A 16,046-nucleotide genomic window follows, 5' to 3' on the forward strand; every position below is an offset into this window, starting at 1 on the left:
AAAGGATGCAAAGAGTTCTTTACTTATGTAAACTCTAGAAGGAAGGGGATGAATCAGATTGGTCCACTTGATATCGATGGTTCAACTGTTGATGATCCTACTCAGGTAGCTAACAAACTAAACGAGTATTTTGCATCTACATTCACACATGAGGAGTTATTCAGGGAGAGGAATGGCAGAGGTGTATTCAACTCTGGCAGTAATAATCTTGTAATAACTGAGAGTAAAGTGGAGGAGAAATTGTTCAAGGAGAAATATAAGAAAGGCACCTGGGGTGGAAGGAATCTCTCCAGTTATATTAAAGGAGGCGGCAAAGGAAGTAAGGAAACCCTTGGCCATAATTATGAGAGTTTCCTTGGACTCAGGGGAGGTACCCATGGAGTAGAGATGTGCAAATCCACAAAGGAGGATCCTTTGTGGATTGTAACGGGTCTGTAATTACAGGTAATTACAGACCCGTTAGTTTAACTTCTGTTCCACGGAAATTAATGGAAGCACTCGTTAAAGAAGCATTGCAGGATCAACTAGACAAGACTTCAGTTATAGCTTGGTCACAGCATGGGTTTGTTAAGGGGAACTCTTGTCTGACCAGGGCAACAAGATTAGTGAATGGAACAAAAGGTTGCTCTTACGAAGAAAGGCTTAAGTTTAGCAAATTACAGTGTTTGGAGACTAGGCACCTGCGAAGTGATCTGACTGAGGTGTATAAAGCCTTGAATGGTTTGAGCATGCTCAACGCTGATGGCAATTTTCCTCTTGCTCAGAATAATTTCCTGAGAGGGCATACATTCAAATTGAGGAAAGACAGTTGTAGGATAGATGTGCTGAAATTAGCCTTTGGTCAGTGGGTGGTTCATTGCTGGAACAAACTTCCCATCTGTTGTTGTAGAAAGTTGATAGCTTAAATAGATTCAAAGAACTAGACAAACATTAGGACCGAGCGATGGGTGAAATGAGAAGGGGGTGGGTGTGTGTGTGTGTTTTCGCTGATGCTATTTAAGCTTGTTTTCTTGGGTCATGTGCCTTTGCTAATGCTAAATGCAATTAGCCAAACAACCCATTAATTAGAATGCATAATAGACAAATTCCTCATAACACTTGGTGAAGACCATTAACCCACAATTAGCTGTAGGTTGCTGGCCTGACATTAACCTACATTTATTGTGAGTTGAGGAAATTAATTTAATACTGAATTATTAGTTATATTAATCAAAATAAAAATCAACAAAAAAAAATTAGGCTAAGGTAAAGAAAGCAACACGAGAATGACGAGAAACGTCGGAAAACATACACAGAAAATTAGTTTCCCAACACCGGACTCTAGTGCTGCTCGCTCGGTAAACAGGCGGTAGGTGTTATTGGTCTGGAGCCAAAATCGAGAAGGATATATTGATTGCCAGGTAGGCATGGCAAACGATGAAACTATTGGTGGTGGGCGCAACAGACGACAATCTACTGTGTAGTCATTGGCATTATTGTATATTTATAAGTAAAGAACGGTGCATGATAGTTTTGTGATGAACGATAAACAGGTAATAGCAGCAATGAATCTTTTAAAGATGGAATAAATTTGTAAGGAAAATAAAACATTGGTTCATTTTTTGATGAAAACTAAATAAAAGTTTTGTTCCATTCATTTTTATGTTCTTCATTATGTTTTTTTCTCATTATTAAAAGCAGATTTTTGGAGTTCATGAGTATTTTTACTATTTTGTTGATTTAGGTTTGGTTACAAACCTAAATCAACAATTTGGTTTCTTTATTTTTCGTTATATTTCATAACCTGACCTTTTTTCACCATTAGGGAATATTATTGAACAAGAAAATAAAAATACAGTCATAAAAAAATTTATTTTTTTTATGAAAAAAAAATTATTTTTTTATGAATGTACAGTAAACCCACGCTATTCCGGTATCTGTATTCGCAGTTTCAGTTTCACGTATTCGTGGTCACTGATTTAATATAAAATGAAACCTAAAAAAATGTGAATTTTAAAGCGCCATGAACATTTTCCACCATAAAAAAACATGGGCGTGGCTAAAATTATCTTTCCCAGTCAAAACAGCGCTCAGTGGGTGGGGGAGAGGGGTGAAAAAATCGCGAGCGTGGATGTTTCTTGCTAATCATGGAAGGTTTCGTCGTTTGCTTTTAATTAATATGCTTATAAATTGATATGCTTACAAAAGTGATAAATCTACCGTTTTGCGGTGTAAAATAGACTTTTTTTCGAGTATGTTAACGGAAGAAAGTGACTTTATTGTGGACAAGTTCTTTCTAACCTGTACAAAAATATGGCTACGAATAACAAGGGAAATATGAAAAGATCAAAGAAGGTGATGACATTAGCGAATAAAATTGAGTTATTAGACAAAATTTCTAATGGTGAAAGTGTCTCCTCAGTGGCAAAACATTATAAAATCAATGAGTCAACGGTACGATCAATCAAAAAATCGGAAGAAAAAATCCACCGTAGTGTCCGTGAAAACGCGCTAATTGCTTCAAAAATTTGCTCTGTAACTCATGAAGTTAAATTATAAAAAATGGAAAAAGCTTTAAATCTGTGGATAGAAGACCGAACTCAAAATAAAATTCCGTTAAGTTCACTCATCATTCATGAAAAGGCAAAACTCCTTTATCGACACTTTAGCGAAACTGGTGATAGCACTGGCAGGATAAGTTTTTTAGCTAGCAAAAACGCTGGTTTGAAATTTCTAATAAATATTACATTTAATATTAAATTGTTTCTTATTTTCATTTCGATGCCACATGCTTGCATTTCACTATGTACTGTCTATGTACATAGTCATATTATGAAGGTACATAAATACATATATAGGCAAAATTTTAGACTAGTTTTTCTTATATATTTCATACTTTGGAACGGAACCCCTTTATTACTATGGGAGTCATAACTCAGTATTCGCGTTTTTGGTATTTGCGGCATTTCTCAAGAACGTAACCCCCGCAAATAGCGGGGGTTTACTGTATTTCTAAATATGACTGTGATTCTAAAGAAAGGTTACCCCCTCCACTTCGGGAGGGGTTCAAGAGGAGGTAACCTGATCTTTTTTCACCATTATGAAAAGCGTTCATTAGGGCAAGTTACTGTTAGTGCTACAAACCGATGTTATTGTGTTGTGTTCACACACCAATCAGCACATCGTTTGCCACACCTAAATGTCAATCAATATATCATTCTTGACTTTGCTCCAGACCAATAACACCTACCGTCTGTTTACCGAGCGAGCAGCGCTAGAGTGCCGTATCAGGAAACTAATTTTCCGCATAAATTATCTGACTTTTCTCGCCGTTCTCATATTGCCTTTCTTTACCTTCACCAAAAATTATATGATTTGTAGAATAGCCTTCAAAAACCTCTGGAATTTGATATAAATATGAATTTCACAACTTACTGACAAGCCTAGATAATTATTTGCACAAAAATTGAGCACTTTCTCTTTTCTTCCAGCAACAGAAATGAAAGCATCTTGCTTTGTAGTAATAATTCTTTCTGCTTTCCACGTACCAGCTTCTTTGATGGAATCCAGCTCTTGATCAAGGATAACTTTGGTGGCACCCCAGCTACTTGTAAAAGCAACATTCAAAAATGCTGGAGAAAGCTGCTGCATAGCTAAAACAAATAATTCTTTTAAGGAATTAGCAAAAATAAATAATTTCTTTAAGGAATTAGCTACAATAAATTTTCTTTTTAAATAGTATTTAAATTACCTGAATATAAATTATTCACAATTCTTGAGGTAAAGAATGCTATACGGTGAAATGCACAAACTGCACCATTCTTAAAATCTAAAAACACCATCTGGGATGTATACCACCTAGTATACATCCCACTTGTGAACTTTAGGAAAGCAGAAAAGTCAGACAGGTATTTAAAGCGATCTGATTCCAGAATGTACGAAAACCACATTCCAGGAAACAGCTTCCAATTTAATAATAATTAATGCTTGCCACATATTTCAACAGAAAATTTACAATATGCAATTATCCAACCAGGCAAAAATGCAAAAGAAACAAAGGATGTCCTAGATTATCTTGCATTTTAGTATTAGAAGTGGAAAAAGATGCAAGAAAGCAAGTTTATAAAGCATTGGTGGTGGGGGGGGGGAGAAACACACTTCGATCATCCATACTTTCAGAGAAGTAAATTCACATGGCAGCTCAGGTAATGCAGACATGACGACATGTCTGCATTATCAGGGTACCTGCCTGCCTGCCTGCCCACTGATGAGCAAGCCAACAAGCTCTGAAACGAGTCTGGGTGGTGGTGCCCACTGAGAATAAATAACAGTAGTCTCCTCAGTCTCCTCTACTAGAGAAGCATTATTTATTTGAAGTAGTGCAATACCTGGTATCTCGTTGTGAAGGTAGCCACAATATGAAATAAAATCTAAATGATGCTATTACACTGTGTATGTAGTTAAACTTATGGGTAAACTATGGTGTATTTACACTGATATTATATAGTTAATTTCTACCCATAACATATTATGCCTTGTGCATTTAGTCTTCAACATATTATCATTATCTTCACCATTTGGCATCCCTCATATATTGTGGAATTGACTTCGCAACCGTGATGGCATGTCTGCATTACCAGGTTATCTGCCGCCCACTGATGGGTGAGCCAAGCTCTGAAACGTGTCTGGGTGGTGGTGCCCACTGAGAATAAAGAATTATTTATTTGAAGTAGTACAATACGTGGTATATCGTTGTGAAGGTAGCTACAATATGAGATAAAATCTAAATGATGCTGTTACACTACGTATGTAGTTAAACTATGGTGTATTTACAAAGATATTATATAGCAAATTCCTAGAGAGAGAGAGAGAGAGAGAGAGAGAGAGAGAGAGAGAGATAAGAAAATTCAGAAGAATAGTGCCCATAGAATTAACTACAGAAAACACATGCAGAAGAAACAGAACATCTATGAGATAGAGTGGAGAGAAAGAAAAACTCTGTTAGAAAAGAGTATTAATTAACCTAACTGCCCTGTTTTGAATGGAATCTAGAAGCCTGAGAGAGGTTTTGGTGCAAAGCCCCAGTTGTGGGAACAATATTCCATATATAAATGGATATGTGATTTACACATTATCCATTTTACAAGTGTTTATAAAAAAAAATTTTAAAAAAAAATTTAAAAAAAAAAAGTAACATTGATAGCAAAAGAGAAAACCAGGTTTTTAGATGCAGAGGAACAACATTTGTAATGTGCTTATGCCAAGAAAGAGATTAGAAGTCAGGGTAATCCCCAAAAGAGATATATGATCTTGCCTAGAAATCAAAATATCATCAAAGGTAAGCATAGGAGTAGCAGAATCCTATTTTGTGAGATATAAGAAAAGACTGAGTTTTAGAAGGACTGACATCAACTAAGTAATCTTGCCCATCTGGAAAATTACCTGGAGATCAACATTTAAAGAATTGGCAGTTGATATTCGAGAAGATGAAGGTGTTTGTGCAGTGCAAATTTTCTCAAGCTGGAAGATGGAATGCAATGTGCTATCATCAGCAACACTGTGGATAGCGTTTCTGGTCAATGGAAGAAGGTCATTAATATACAAGAGGAAAAGAGTGGGAGAAAGACCCAAACCTAGGGGAACATCAGCATTTATTAGTGGAGAAGTCAGAAGAGAGCCATCTACAACTACCAGCACTGGGAAGTCAGAGAGAAAACTGGATACCCAATTACAAAAATCAGTTGGCAAACAATAAGACAGAAGCAAATATTAGCATTAGCAAAGCCACATGATGCAAGAAAGCAAGCTTATATAGCACCAGCCAAAAAAAAAAAAAAAAAAACCTCATTTCACCCATCCACTCAGTCCAAATGTTTGTCTAGTTCTGTCTTGAATCTATTTAAGCTATCAACTTCTACAACAGATGGAAGTTTGTTCCAGCAATCAACCACCCGCTGGCTAAAGGCAAACTTCTGCACATCTATCCTACAACTGTCTTTCCTCAATTTGAATTTATGCCCTCTCAGGTGATTATTTTGAGCAAGAGGAAGAATCCCATCAGCATTGAGCAGGCTCAAACCATTCAAGGCTTTATACACCTCAATCAGATCACCTCGCAGGTGCCTAATCCCCAGACACTGTAATTCGCAAAACTTAAGCCTTTCTTCGTAAGAGCAACCCTTTGTTCCATTCATTATTCTTGTTGCCCATCTCTGTACTCGTTCCAGCAGCTCAACATCCTTCTTAAAATGAGGCCTCCAGACCTGTATACAGTACTCAAGGTGTGGCTTCACCATTGCCTTATACAAGACTATAATCACTCTTATCTCTGCTAGAAAAATTCCTGTATATCATTGACCAGACACAATGAGCTACTCTTGCAAACTGTCTGCACTGCTTCGAAAACTTCATATCTGCCTGCCCAATTACCTCCAGGTCCTTTTCATCCTTTATCACTGTCACTGTAGTACCACACAGTTGATATGTTACTCTGGGGTTATTGCTTCTCATATGCAGTACTTTACATTTTCCAATATTAAACTTCAGTTGCCACCTGTCAGCCCATCTTCTCAACTTTTCTAGATCCTGCTGCAGCAGCATACTGTCATTAACAGCCCTACCGACCTTCGTATAGTCTGCAAACTTGGACATTAAGCCTGATATACCATCATCAATATCATTAATAAATACAGAAAATAATAATGGACCCAACACTGAACCCTGGGGGACTCCACTAATAACATTAGTCCACGATGAGCAGTGTCCACTGAGTACCACTCTGTTCTCTCCCACTCAACCATCCTTTTATCCATAGCAGCAATTTGCCTCCAATGCCACACAGCTCCAATTTGTGTAGCAGTCTTCCATGTGCAACAGTATTAAAAGCCTTTCTAAGATCGAAATATATGATATCAAAATTATTCTTCGCATCCAGTTCCTTTGTGACCACATCATAGTATCAATAAAATTTGGCAGACAAGGCTTCCCTTAACAAATCCATACAGTGTCCGAGCTACAACTGAAGTCTTGTCTAGATGATCCTGCAGTGCTTCTTAACCAGTGACTCCATTAATTTCACTGGAATAGAAGTTAAACTAACAGGTCTGTAATTACTTGTGTCTCCCTTTGATCCTCCTTTGTGAATTGAGGTCACATTTGCACATCTCCAGTCCATAGGTACCTCCCTGAGTCCAAGGTAGCTCTCATAATTATGGCTAAGGGTTTGCTTACTTCCTTTGCTGCCTCCTTTAATATAACTTATGAAACATCAGGGATTACCTTTATTTTAGATATAGGAAGCTTCTTTTCCAACCAACTCTCCTAGTCCAATGCGCTAATAATTCTTTGGGAAGGCGATATGAATTTTACGAAACATCTGGGACATCTTCCCCACTGTCAGAACTATAGTGTTCAGAGCCCTCGGTCTCAACATTGGGCACTCAAGGCTGCCATACCTCTGACAGCACGGAAATCATTACATGGATTGACATAAAATTAAATTTTTTGAAGGTCTAAACCGATTAATAAATATGGACCGATTATTTTCTTCGGTCCTGTAGCTTGACATTAGAATTAAATTTAGGGGTCTAAAAAGTTTAATGGATATGGGGGGGATTATTCTCTACATTCCTTAAGTCGGACTAGAACTTTTCGGGTTGTCATGTTCACAGGAATAGAGCAACTCACAATTAATCCTATACTTCAAGGTTTAGGCCTAAATGGTTATCAAAAGAACTAATGAGACTCGTAACAGAGAAGAAAAATGCATGGGATGCATATAAATTATCAGGCGACTCAGAAGCCTATGGCAGATATAAGCTAGTCTGTAATCAGGTCACAAAGGAGGTTAGGCAGGCAAAGGCAGATTACAAGAAATCCTTGGCAAAAGATGCCAAGAAAAACAGCAAGGATTTCTTTACTTATAAAAACTCTAAAAGGAAGGGGATGAATCTCATTGATGATCCTGCTCAGATAGCAAACAAACTGAATGAGTATTTTGCATCTACATTCACACATGAGGAATTATTAAGGTTTGAAAATGGCTGAAGGTTATCAAATTGTAGCAGGGTACTTAATGATTTTGTAATAACTGAGAGCAAAGTGGAGGAGAAATTGTTGAAGTTAAACATAAGAAAAGCACCTTGGATGGATAGGATCTATTCAGTTATATTAAAGGAGGCGGCAAAGCAACTAAGCAAACCCTTAGCCATAATTATGAGACCATCCTTGGACTCAGGGGAGATTCCCACGGACTGGAGATGTGCAAATGTATCCCCAATTCACAAAGGGGGATCGAAGGGTGACACAAGTAATTACACACCAGTTAGTTTAACTTCTGTTTCGGGTAAACTAATGGAGTCACTGGTTACAGATGCATTGCAGGATCATCTAGACAAGACTGCAGCAATAATTCAGACACAGCATGGGTTTGTTAAGGGAAAGTCTTGTCTGACAAATTTGATTGGTTATTATGATGTGTTTACAAAGGAACAGGATGCAAAAAATAATTTTGATATCATATATTTGGATTTCAGGAAAGCTTTTGACACTGTTGCGCATGAAGACTATTGTACAAATTGGAGCAGAATGGTATTAAGGGTAAGTTGCTACAATTGATAAAAGGATGGTTAAGAGGGAGAAGACAGAGGGTGGTAATCAATGGGCGCTGCTCTTCGTGGACTAATGTTATCAGTGGAGTCCCACAGGGTTCGGTGTTGGGTACACTGTTGTTTTGTATATTTATCGATGATATTGATGAAGGTATATCAGGCTTAGTGTCGAAGTTTGCAGATGATATAAAGGTTGGCAGGGTTGTTAATGGCAGTAATGGCAGTGTGCTACTGCAACAGGATCTAGATAATTTGGGCAGATGGACTAAGAAGTGGCAACTGAAGTTTCACCTTGACAAATGCAAAGTACTGCATATGGGTATAAGTAACCCAAGAGAAAAGTACCAACTGTGTGGTACTACACTTAAGGTGGTAGAAAATGAAAAAGAACTGGGAGTAATTGTGCAGTCAGATATGAAGTTTTCTGAGCAATGCAGACAGGCTGCCAGGGCTGGTCATGGGGTTTTGTCAATGATATATAGAAATTTTGCTAGCAGGGAAAAGGAGGTGATTGTTCCTCTGTATAAGGCAATGGTCAGGCCACGCTTTGAGTACTGCATAGAGGTCAGGAGGCCTCATTTTAGGAAGGATGTCGATTTGCTTGAGCGTGTACAGAGAAGGGCAACAAGATTGGTGAGGGGAATGGAGGGATCCTCTTACCAAGAGAGGCTTAAGTTCTGCAAATTGCAGTGGCTGGAGACTAGGCACCTGTGCGGTGATCTGATTGAGGTCTAATTGATTGACAGATTTTCTGTCTGTATTTCATTCATAGTAATGGTTCAGCAATTGAGTATACAGAGAAGTACAGTACTAATATATAATGAGAAGTCACACTAGTCAGCTGCTTTCTGTGTGTCTATAGCCAGTGAGAAATTAAGGTATATTATCTACAAGGACAATAAGTTAGAATGCCACCTGCATCACACGTGAAAACACCCTAAAAAATAAAAAGTGGCAATAGGGTTCATTCGTATCTCAGACCTATTTCGAGAAGTAAGGTCTCTACACCCCCATTATTGTAAAAGTAATTTTAACAACAGGCTTTTTAGCATTTATGTACACAATAACTAATTTTATTTAAAAATTGGCTCGACCCCTTTAATTTATCCCGCAACCCCTCTGGGGGTTGTGCCCCATAGTTTGAGCACCACTGGAGTAGAGAATCAAATATGGCAAATATTAACTTCTTTACATGTTGTAGTCTCCTTTCATTATGGTCTGAAGGCCTGTCTCAGGATTTGTCTATTCCATTGTATAGTTATCTTGAACCTTCAGTGTGATCTGGGAACAGGTAAATTGCAAGAACTTATATTGAAGTGTACTTATAGGATTTAAAAGTCGTTTGTTATGCTGGTTTTAGTTTTAATAGTGATAGTCTTCACTAAAGATAAAGGTGACCTATTCTCACACTCTCTCTATCTCTCCTGTGTTTATCTAAATTGCTCAGAAAACTTCAGAAATTTGGAACACTTATTATGTCCATCCAGTCCCTAAGTCCATGAATCACAATGGCTGCAAGATTTCAGATCTACTGTGATCAGGTGTAGGTTCCTCAAGATATTGAAAAAGCAATTTAGGTCCATATCAGACCAGTGCTTAAACTGAAGTACCCGATACCTCTAAATTGTGATCAATGATCACCTGAAATCCCAGACACTTTGCTTTCCAGGCTGCTGCATGTAGCAATGGAAGAATAACCTCTGCCTGCAGCTCTAGTAAAACTATTAGTCTCTGTATCCCCCAAGCTAGCAGTTTTTCAACCCATCTATCACTGCCTCGATAGCATCAGCAAATATTCTTGTACCCCTTCTATTCAAGTATACACTTGAAGAGAATGGGTGCAAGAATATTTGTAAAAAAAAAACTCTACTGTTAACAAACACAAACCACACTGAGAAAAATTCTACCTCATGAGCCTTGCACATTCTTTCGGGGCCGAATGTGTAGTATTCATTCTGTATAGTATTTTCACTAACACCATTCCGAGCAATTTTATGTGACAAGACCTGAGATATGCAAAGTTGCAGAAACAGTTATTATTATTATTATTAGTCATATGGGACAAGGAAGCCTGAGGCTTATGCTGCACCAGCCAAAAAAAAATAAAATAAAAAATTTCTGAATTACTAATAAAATTTCTAATTTATTAATGTCAGATAGAAGGGAATCACCAAGAAAGAGAAGAATGATGATAGCTCAGGACCCTGGGTGTGCCATGCTCATACTAAACAATAGTGGCACCTGCAAAATAAAATTATTTCCAGGTGCCACTACTGTTGAATTGCTACTATTATAATTTTATTAATTTTATAGTTTTTACCCTTTAACTAATGGTTTATATCAGAAATGAAGTGTGTTACTATTTTCCTTGGATTCCTGGCTGTTAACACCTGAAGAAAGGCCAGTTTGTAAGTTGTGTGGCAACTTCCTTATTTTGTCAATTTTGTAATTATTCATTATACACATTTTTTGTTATCTTCTATCTCCCTTTTTTTCCCTTACTTTATATATAGCCATTAGGCTAAAAATGCCTGAATGCAACCATATTTAGGCCTAAATGGATGTCAGAAGAACAAATGAGACATATGGCAGAGAAGAAAAATGCATGGGATACATATAAATTAATGGGTGACATGGAAGCCTATGATAGATATAAGCTGGTCTGTAACTAAGTCACAAAGGAGATTAGGCAGGCAAAGGCAGATTATGAGAAATCCTTGGCAAAGGATGCAAAGAAAAACATAAAGGAGTTCTTTACCTATGTAAACTCTAGAAGGAAAGGAATGAATCAGATTGGTCCACTGGATATTGATGGTTCAACAGTTGAGGATCCTGCTCAGGTGGCTAACAAACTAAACGAGTATTTTGCATCTACATTCACACATGAGGAGTTATTCAGGAAGGGGAACACCAGAGGTGAAGTAAACTCTGGCAGTGAGCTAGATGATTTGTTAATAACTGAGAGGAAAGTAGAGGAGAAATTGTAGAGGATAAACATAAAAAAAGGCACCTGGGGTGGATGGGATCTATCCAGTTATATTAAAGGAGGCAGCAAAGGAAGTAGCATTAGCATTAGTAGAGGCATATGATGCAAGAAAGCAAACTTATTCAGCATCAGCCAAAAAAAAAAACAACCACTACTCCAATTTCACCCCTCCATTCGTTCGAAATACCTGTCCAGCTGAGCCTTAAATTTGTTTAGGCTATCAACTTCAACAACAAGCGATGGAAGTCTATTCCACAAACCAACTGCCCGCTGGCTAAAGGCAAATTTCCGCACATCTATCCGACATCCGTCCTTCCTCAATTTGAATTTATGCCCACTCAGGTGATTATTCTGAGCAAGAGGAAGAATCCCATCGGCATTGAGCATGCTCAAGCCATTCAAAGCCTTATACACCTCTATCAGATCACCTCGCCGATGCCTAGTCTCCAGGCTCTGTAATTTGCAAAACTTAAGCCTTTCTTCGTAAGAGCAACCCTTTGTTCCATTCACTAATCTCGTTGCCCTTCTCTGTACTCGTTCCAGCAGCTCTACATCCTTCTTGAAATGAGACCTCCAGACCTGAATACAGTACTCAAGGTGTGGCCTGACCAATGCCTTATACAAGGGAATAATCACATCCCTGTCCCTGCTAGAAAAATTCCTGTATATCATTGACAAGACACCATGAGCTACTCTTGCAGCTCGTCTGCACTGCTCAGAGAACTTCATATCTGCCTGCACAATTACTCCCAGGTCCTTTTCATTCTCTACCTCTGTCAGCGTAGTACCACAGAGTTGATATGTTAATCTGGGGCTACTGTTTCCCATATGTAATACTTTACATTTGTCAATGTTAAACTTCATTTGCCACCTCTCAGCCCATCTGCTCAACCTTTCCAGATCCTGTTGCAGCAGCATAGTATCAGTGGTGTCCTTAACAACCCTGCCAACCTTTGTATCGTCTGCAAACTTGGACATTAAGCCTGATACACCATCATCAATATCATTTATAAATACAGAAAACAACAATGGACCCAACACTGAACTCTGAGGAACTCCACTAATAACATTAGTCTACGTTGAGCAGTGTCCATTGATTACCACTCTCTCTGTCTTCTGCCACTCAACCATCCCTTTATCCATAGCAGCAATTTTCCTCCAATGCCACACTTCTCCAATTTGTGCAGCAGTCTTCCATGCGCAACAGCATCAAAAGCCTTTCTAAGATCCAAATATATAATATCAAAGTTATTCCCTGCATCCAGTTCTTTTGTGACTACAACATAGTATCCAATCAAATTGGTCAGACAAGACCTGCCCTTAACAAATCCATGCTGTGTCTGAGCTATAACTGAATTCTTGTCCAGATGATCCTGAAGTGCTTCTTTAACCAGTGCCTCCATTAATTTTCCTGGAACCGAAGTTAAACTAACAGGTCTATAATTACTTGTGTCAGCCTTTGATCCTCCTTTGTGAATTGGGGTTACATTTGCACAACTCCAGTCCATGGGTACCTCCCCTGAGTCCAAAGAAGCTCTCATAATTATGGCTAGGGGTTTGCTTACTTCCTTTGCTGCCTCCTTTAATATAACTGGATAGATCCCATCCACCCCGGGTGCCTTTTTTATGTTTATTCTCAACAATTTCTCCTCCACTTTCCTCTCAGTTATTAGAAAATCATTTAGCTCACTGCCAATGTTTACTTCACCTAAGACATTCCCCTTCCTGAATAACTCCTCATGTGTGAATGTAGATGCAAAATACTCGTTTAGATTGTTAGCCACCTGAGCTGGATCCTCAACTGTTGAACCATCAACATCCAGTGGACCAATCTGATTCATCCCTTTCCTTCTTGAGTTTAAATAGGTAAAGAACTCTTTTCTGTTTTTCTTTGCATCCTTTGCCAAGAATTTCTCATAATCTGCCTTTGCCTGCCTAATCTCCTTTTGACTTGGTTACAGAACAACTTATATCTATCATAGGCTCCCATGTCACCCATTAATTTGTATGTATCTCATGCATTTTTCTTCTCTGCCATATGTCTCATTAGTTCATCTGACAACCATTTAGGCCTGAACCTTGAACAATATTTCTTGGTTGGTATGTAAAGCCTGGTAGCTTCCAAGATTAATTCCTTGAATGCTTCCCATTTTGAATTTGCTGTTGGTAACATCATCAGTTGGTCCCACTGTATAGAATTTAAATACTGTCTCAGACCATCATAGTCGTCTTTACGAAAGCAAAAACCCTTCCCTTTACCTCTGATGGTAGTTACCTCCTTGAAGAAATCCCACTTCAGCACACTGTGATCACTGCCACCCAGTGGTTCCTTTATCTGCAGATTCCTAATGCATGAAGAATCACTACTGATAATCAGATCAAGAGTATTACTCCCTCTAGTTGCCTCCCGAACATGCTGGTGTAGAAAACAATCATCCAATAAATCCACAAAAGCCTTGCTAGTGTGTGAGTGACCAACCCACAAATTCCAGTCAATATCTGGAAAATTAAAATCCCCCATTATAAGACTCTCTGATTTACTGGCCCATTCTATTTCCCTGTACAGTATCTTATTATACTCATCAGAGTCATTAGGCCTATAGCACACTCCTACTCTCAATTTTGATTTACCTATGCTTATGTCACACCAAACTGACTCGACACTGCCCTGTCCATCGATGTCGACTGGCTTCACTTCCTTGGATTTTGTCTTTTTTAACTAATAGCATAACCCCTCCTCCCTTCCTATCCTGTCTATCCTTTCTGTAGACGTTGTACTCCCCAAATTCCAGTTCTGCATTCCTTATATCTGTGTGACACCACGTCTCTGATATCCCAACAATATCTGCCTTTGATGTTTTGAGTAATACCTCAAATTCATCAAATTTATTTACTAAACTCCTAGCATTGGTGTACACGCAAGTATACATACACCTGTTTCTATTCTTAGCTACTCTAACACAACCCATACACTTCCCTAACACAAGTAAGAGCCGACCGGGCTAGCCGAGTGGGTAAAGTACCTGCCCGGCAACCCCAAGGTCGCGGGTTCGATTCCCGCCTCAGGCTTGGATCAAAGTACTGCAAAAACCTTTGGAGGTGCAATATGGCCACAGAAGCCGATGCGCCAACAACTACCAAATCAAAAAAAAAAAAAAAAAAAAAAAGGAAGTAAGCAAACCCTTAGCCATAATTATGAGAGCTTCTTTGGACTCAGGTGAGGTACCCATAGATTGGAGATGTGCAAATGTTACCCCAATTCACAAAGGAGGATCAAAGGCTGACACAAGTAATTATAGACCTGTGAGTTTAACTTCTGTTCCAGGAAAATTAATGGAGGCACTGGTTAAAGAAGCACAGCAGGATCATCTAGACAAGACTTCAGTTATAGCTCGGACACAGCATGGTTTTGTTAAAAGAAAGTCTTGCCTGACCAATTTGATTGGATACTAAGATGCAGTCACTAAAGAACTGGATGCAGGGAATAACTTTGATATTATATATTTGGATCTTAGAAAGGCTTTTAATACTGTTGCACATGGAAGACTTCTGCACAAATTGGAGCAATGTGGCATTAGAGGCACATTGCTGCTATGGATAAAGGAATGGTTGAGGGGGAGAAGACAGAGAGTGGTAATCAATGGACACTGCTCATCATGGACAATGTTATTAGTGGAGTCCATCAGGGTTCAGTGTTGGGTCCATTATTGTTTTCTGTATTTATAAATGATATTGATGATGGTATATCAAGCTTAATGTCCAAGTTTGCAGACGATACAAAGGTTGGCAGGGTTGTTAAGGACACTAATATGGATATTAGTGTCCTTAACAACGCAAGACGATACAAAGATAAGAAAGGTTGAGCAGATGGGCTGAGAGGTGGCAAATGAAGTTTAACATTGACAAATGTAAAGTACTACATATGGGAAACATCAACCCCTGAGCAATGTATCAACTCCGTGGTACTACACTGACAGTGGTAGAGAATGAAAAGGACCTGGGGGTAATCGTGCAGGCAGATATGATGTTCTCTAACAGTGTAGACGGGCTGCAAGAGTAGCTCATGGTGTCTTGTCAATGATAAACAGGAATTTTTCTAGCAGGGATAAGGTGGTGATTATTCCCTTGTATAAAGCAATGGTCAGGCCACACCTTGAGTACTGTATACAGGTCTGGAGGCCTCATTTCAAGAAGGATGTAGAGCTGCTGGAACGAGTACAGAGAAGGGCAACAAGATTAGTGAATGGAATAAAGGGTTGCTCTTACGAAGAAAGGCTTAAGTTTTGCAAATTAGTGTCTGAAGACTAGGCACCGGCGAGGTGATCTGATAGAGGTGTATAAAGCCTTGAATGGTTTGAGCATTCTCAATGCCGATGAGATTCTTCCTCTTGCTCAGAATAATCACCTGAGAAGCATAAATTCAGATTGAGGAAAGACAGATGTAGGAAAGATGTGCGGAAATTTGACTTTAG

The 16,046-nt window shown here is 38.7% G+C and overlaps 1 protein-coding gene across 3 annotated transcripts in view; it reads right to left on the bottom strand.

The window, feature by feature from the left end:
* Gcat (Glycine C-acetyltransferase) overlaps window positions 1-16,046 on the bottom strand; it is a 183,480-nt gene that overhangs the window by 166,315 nt on the left and 1,119 nt on the right. For all 3 annotated transcript variants that reach the window (XM_090385157.1, XM_090385156.1, XM_090385155.1), the window contains exon 2: window positions 3,415-3,632. In XM_090385157.1, coding sequence (XP_090241283.1) covers window positions 3,415-3,632 — 218 coding nt within the window. The remainder of the gene's footprint in view (window positions 1-3,414; window positions 3,633-16,046) is intronic.

The sequence above is a fragment of the Mastigoproctus giganteus genome, chromosome 11 (assembly GCF_048544385.1).
Source record: "Mastigoproctus giganteus isolate SK-2022 chromosome 11, ASM4854438v1, whole genome shotgun sequence".
NCBI classification, from domain to species: domain Eukaryota; kingdom Metazoa; phylum Arthropoda; class Arachnida; order Uropygi; family Thelyphonidae; genus Mastigoproctus; species Mastigoproctus giganteus.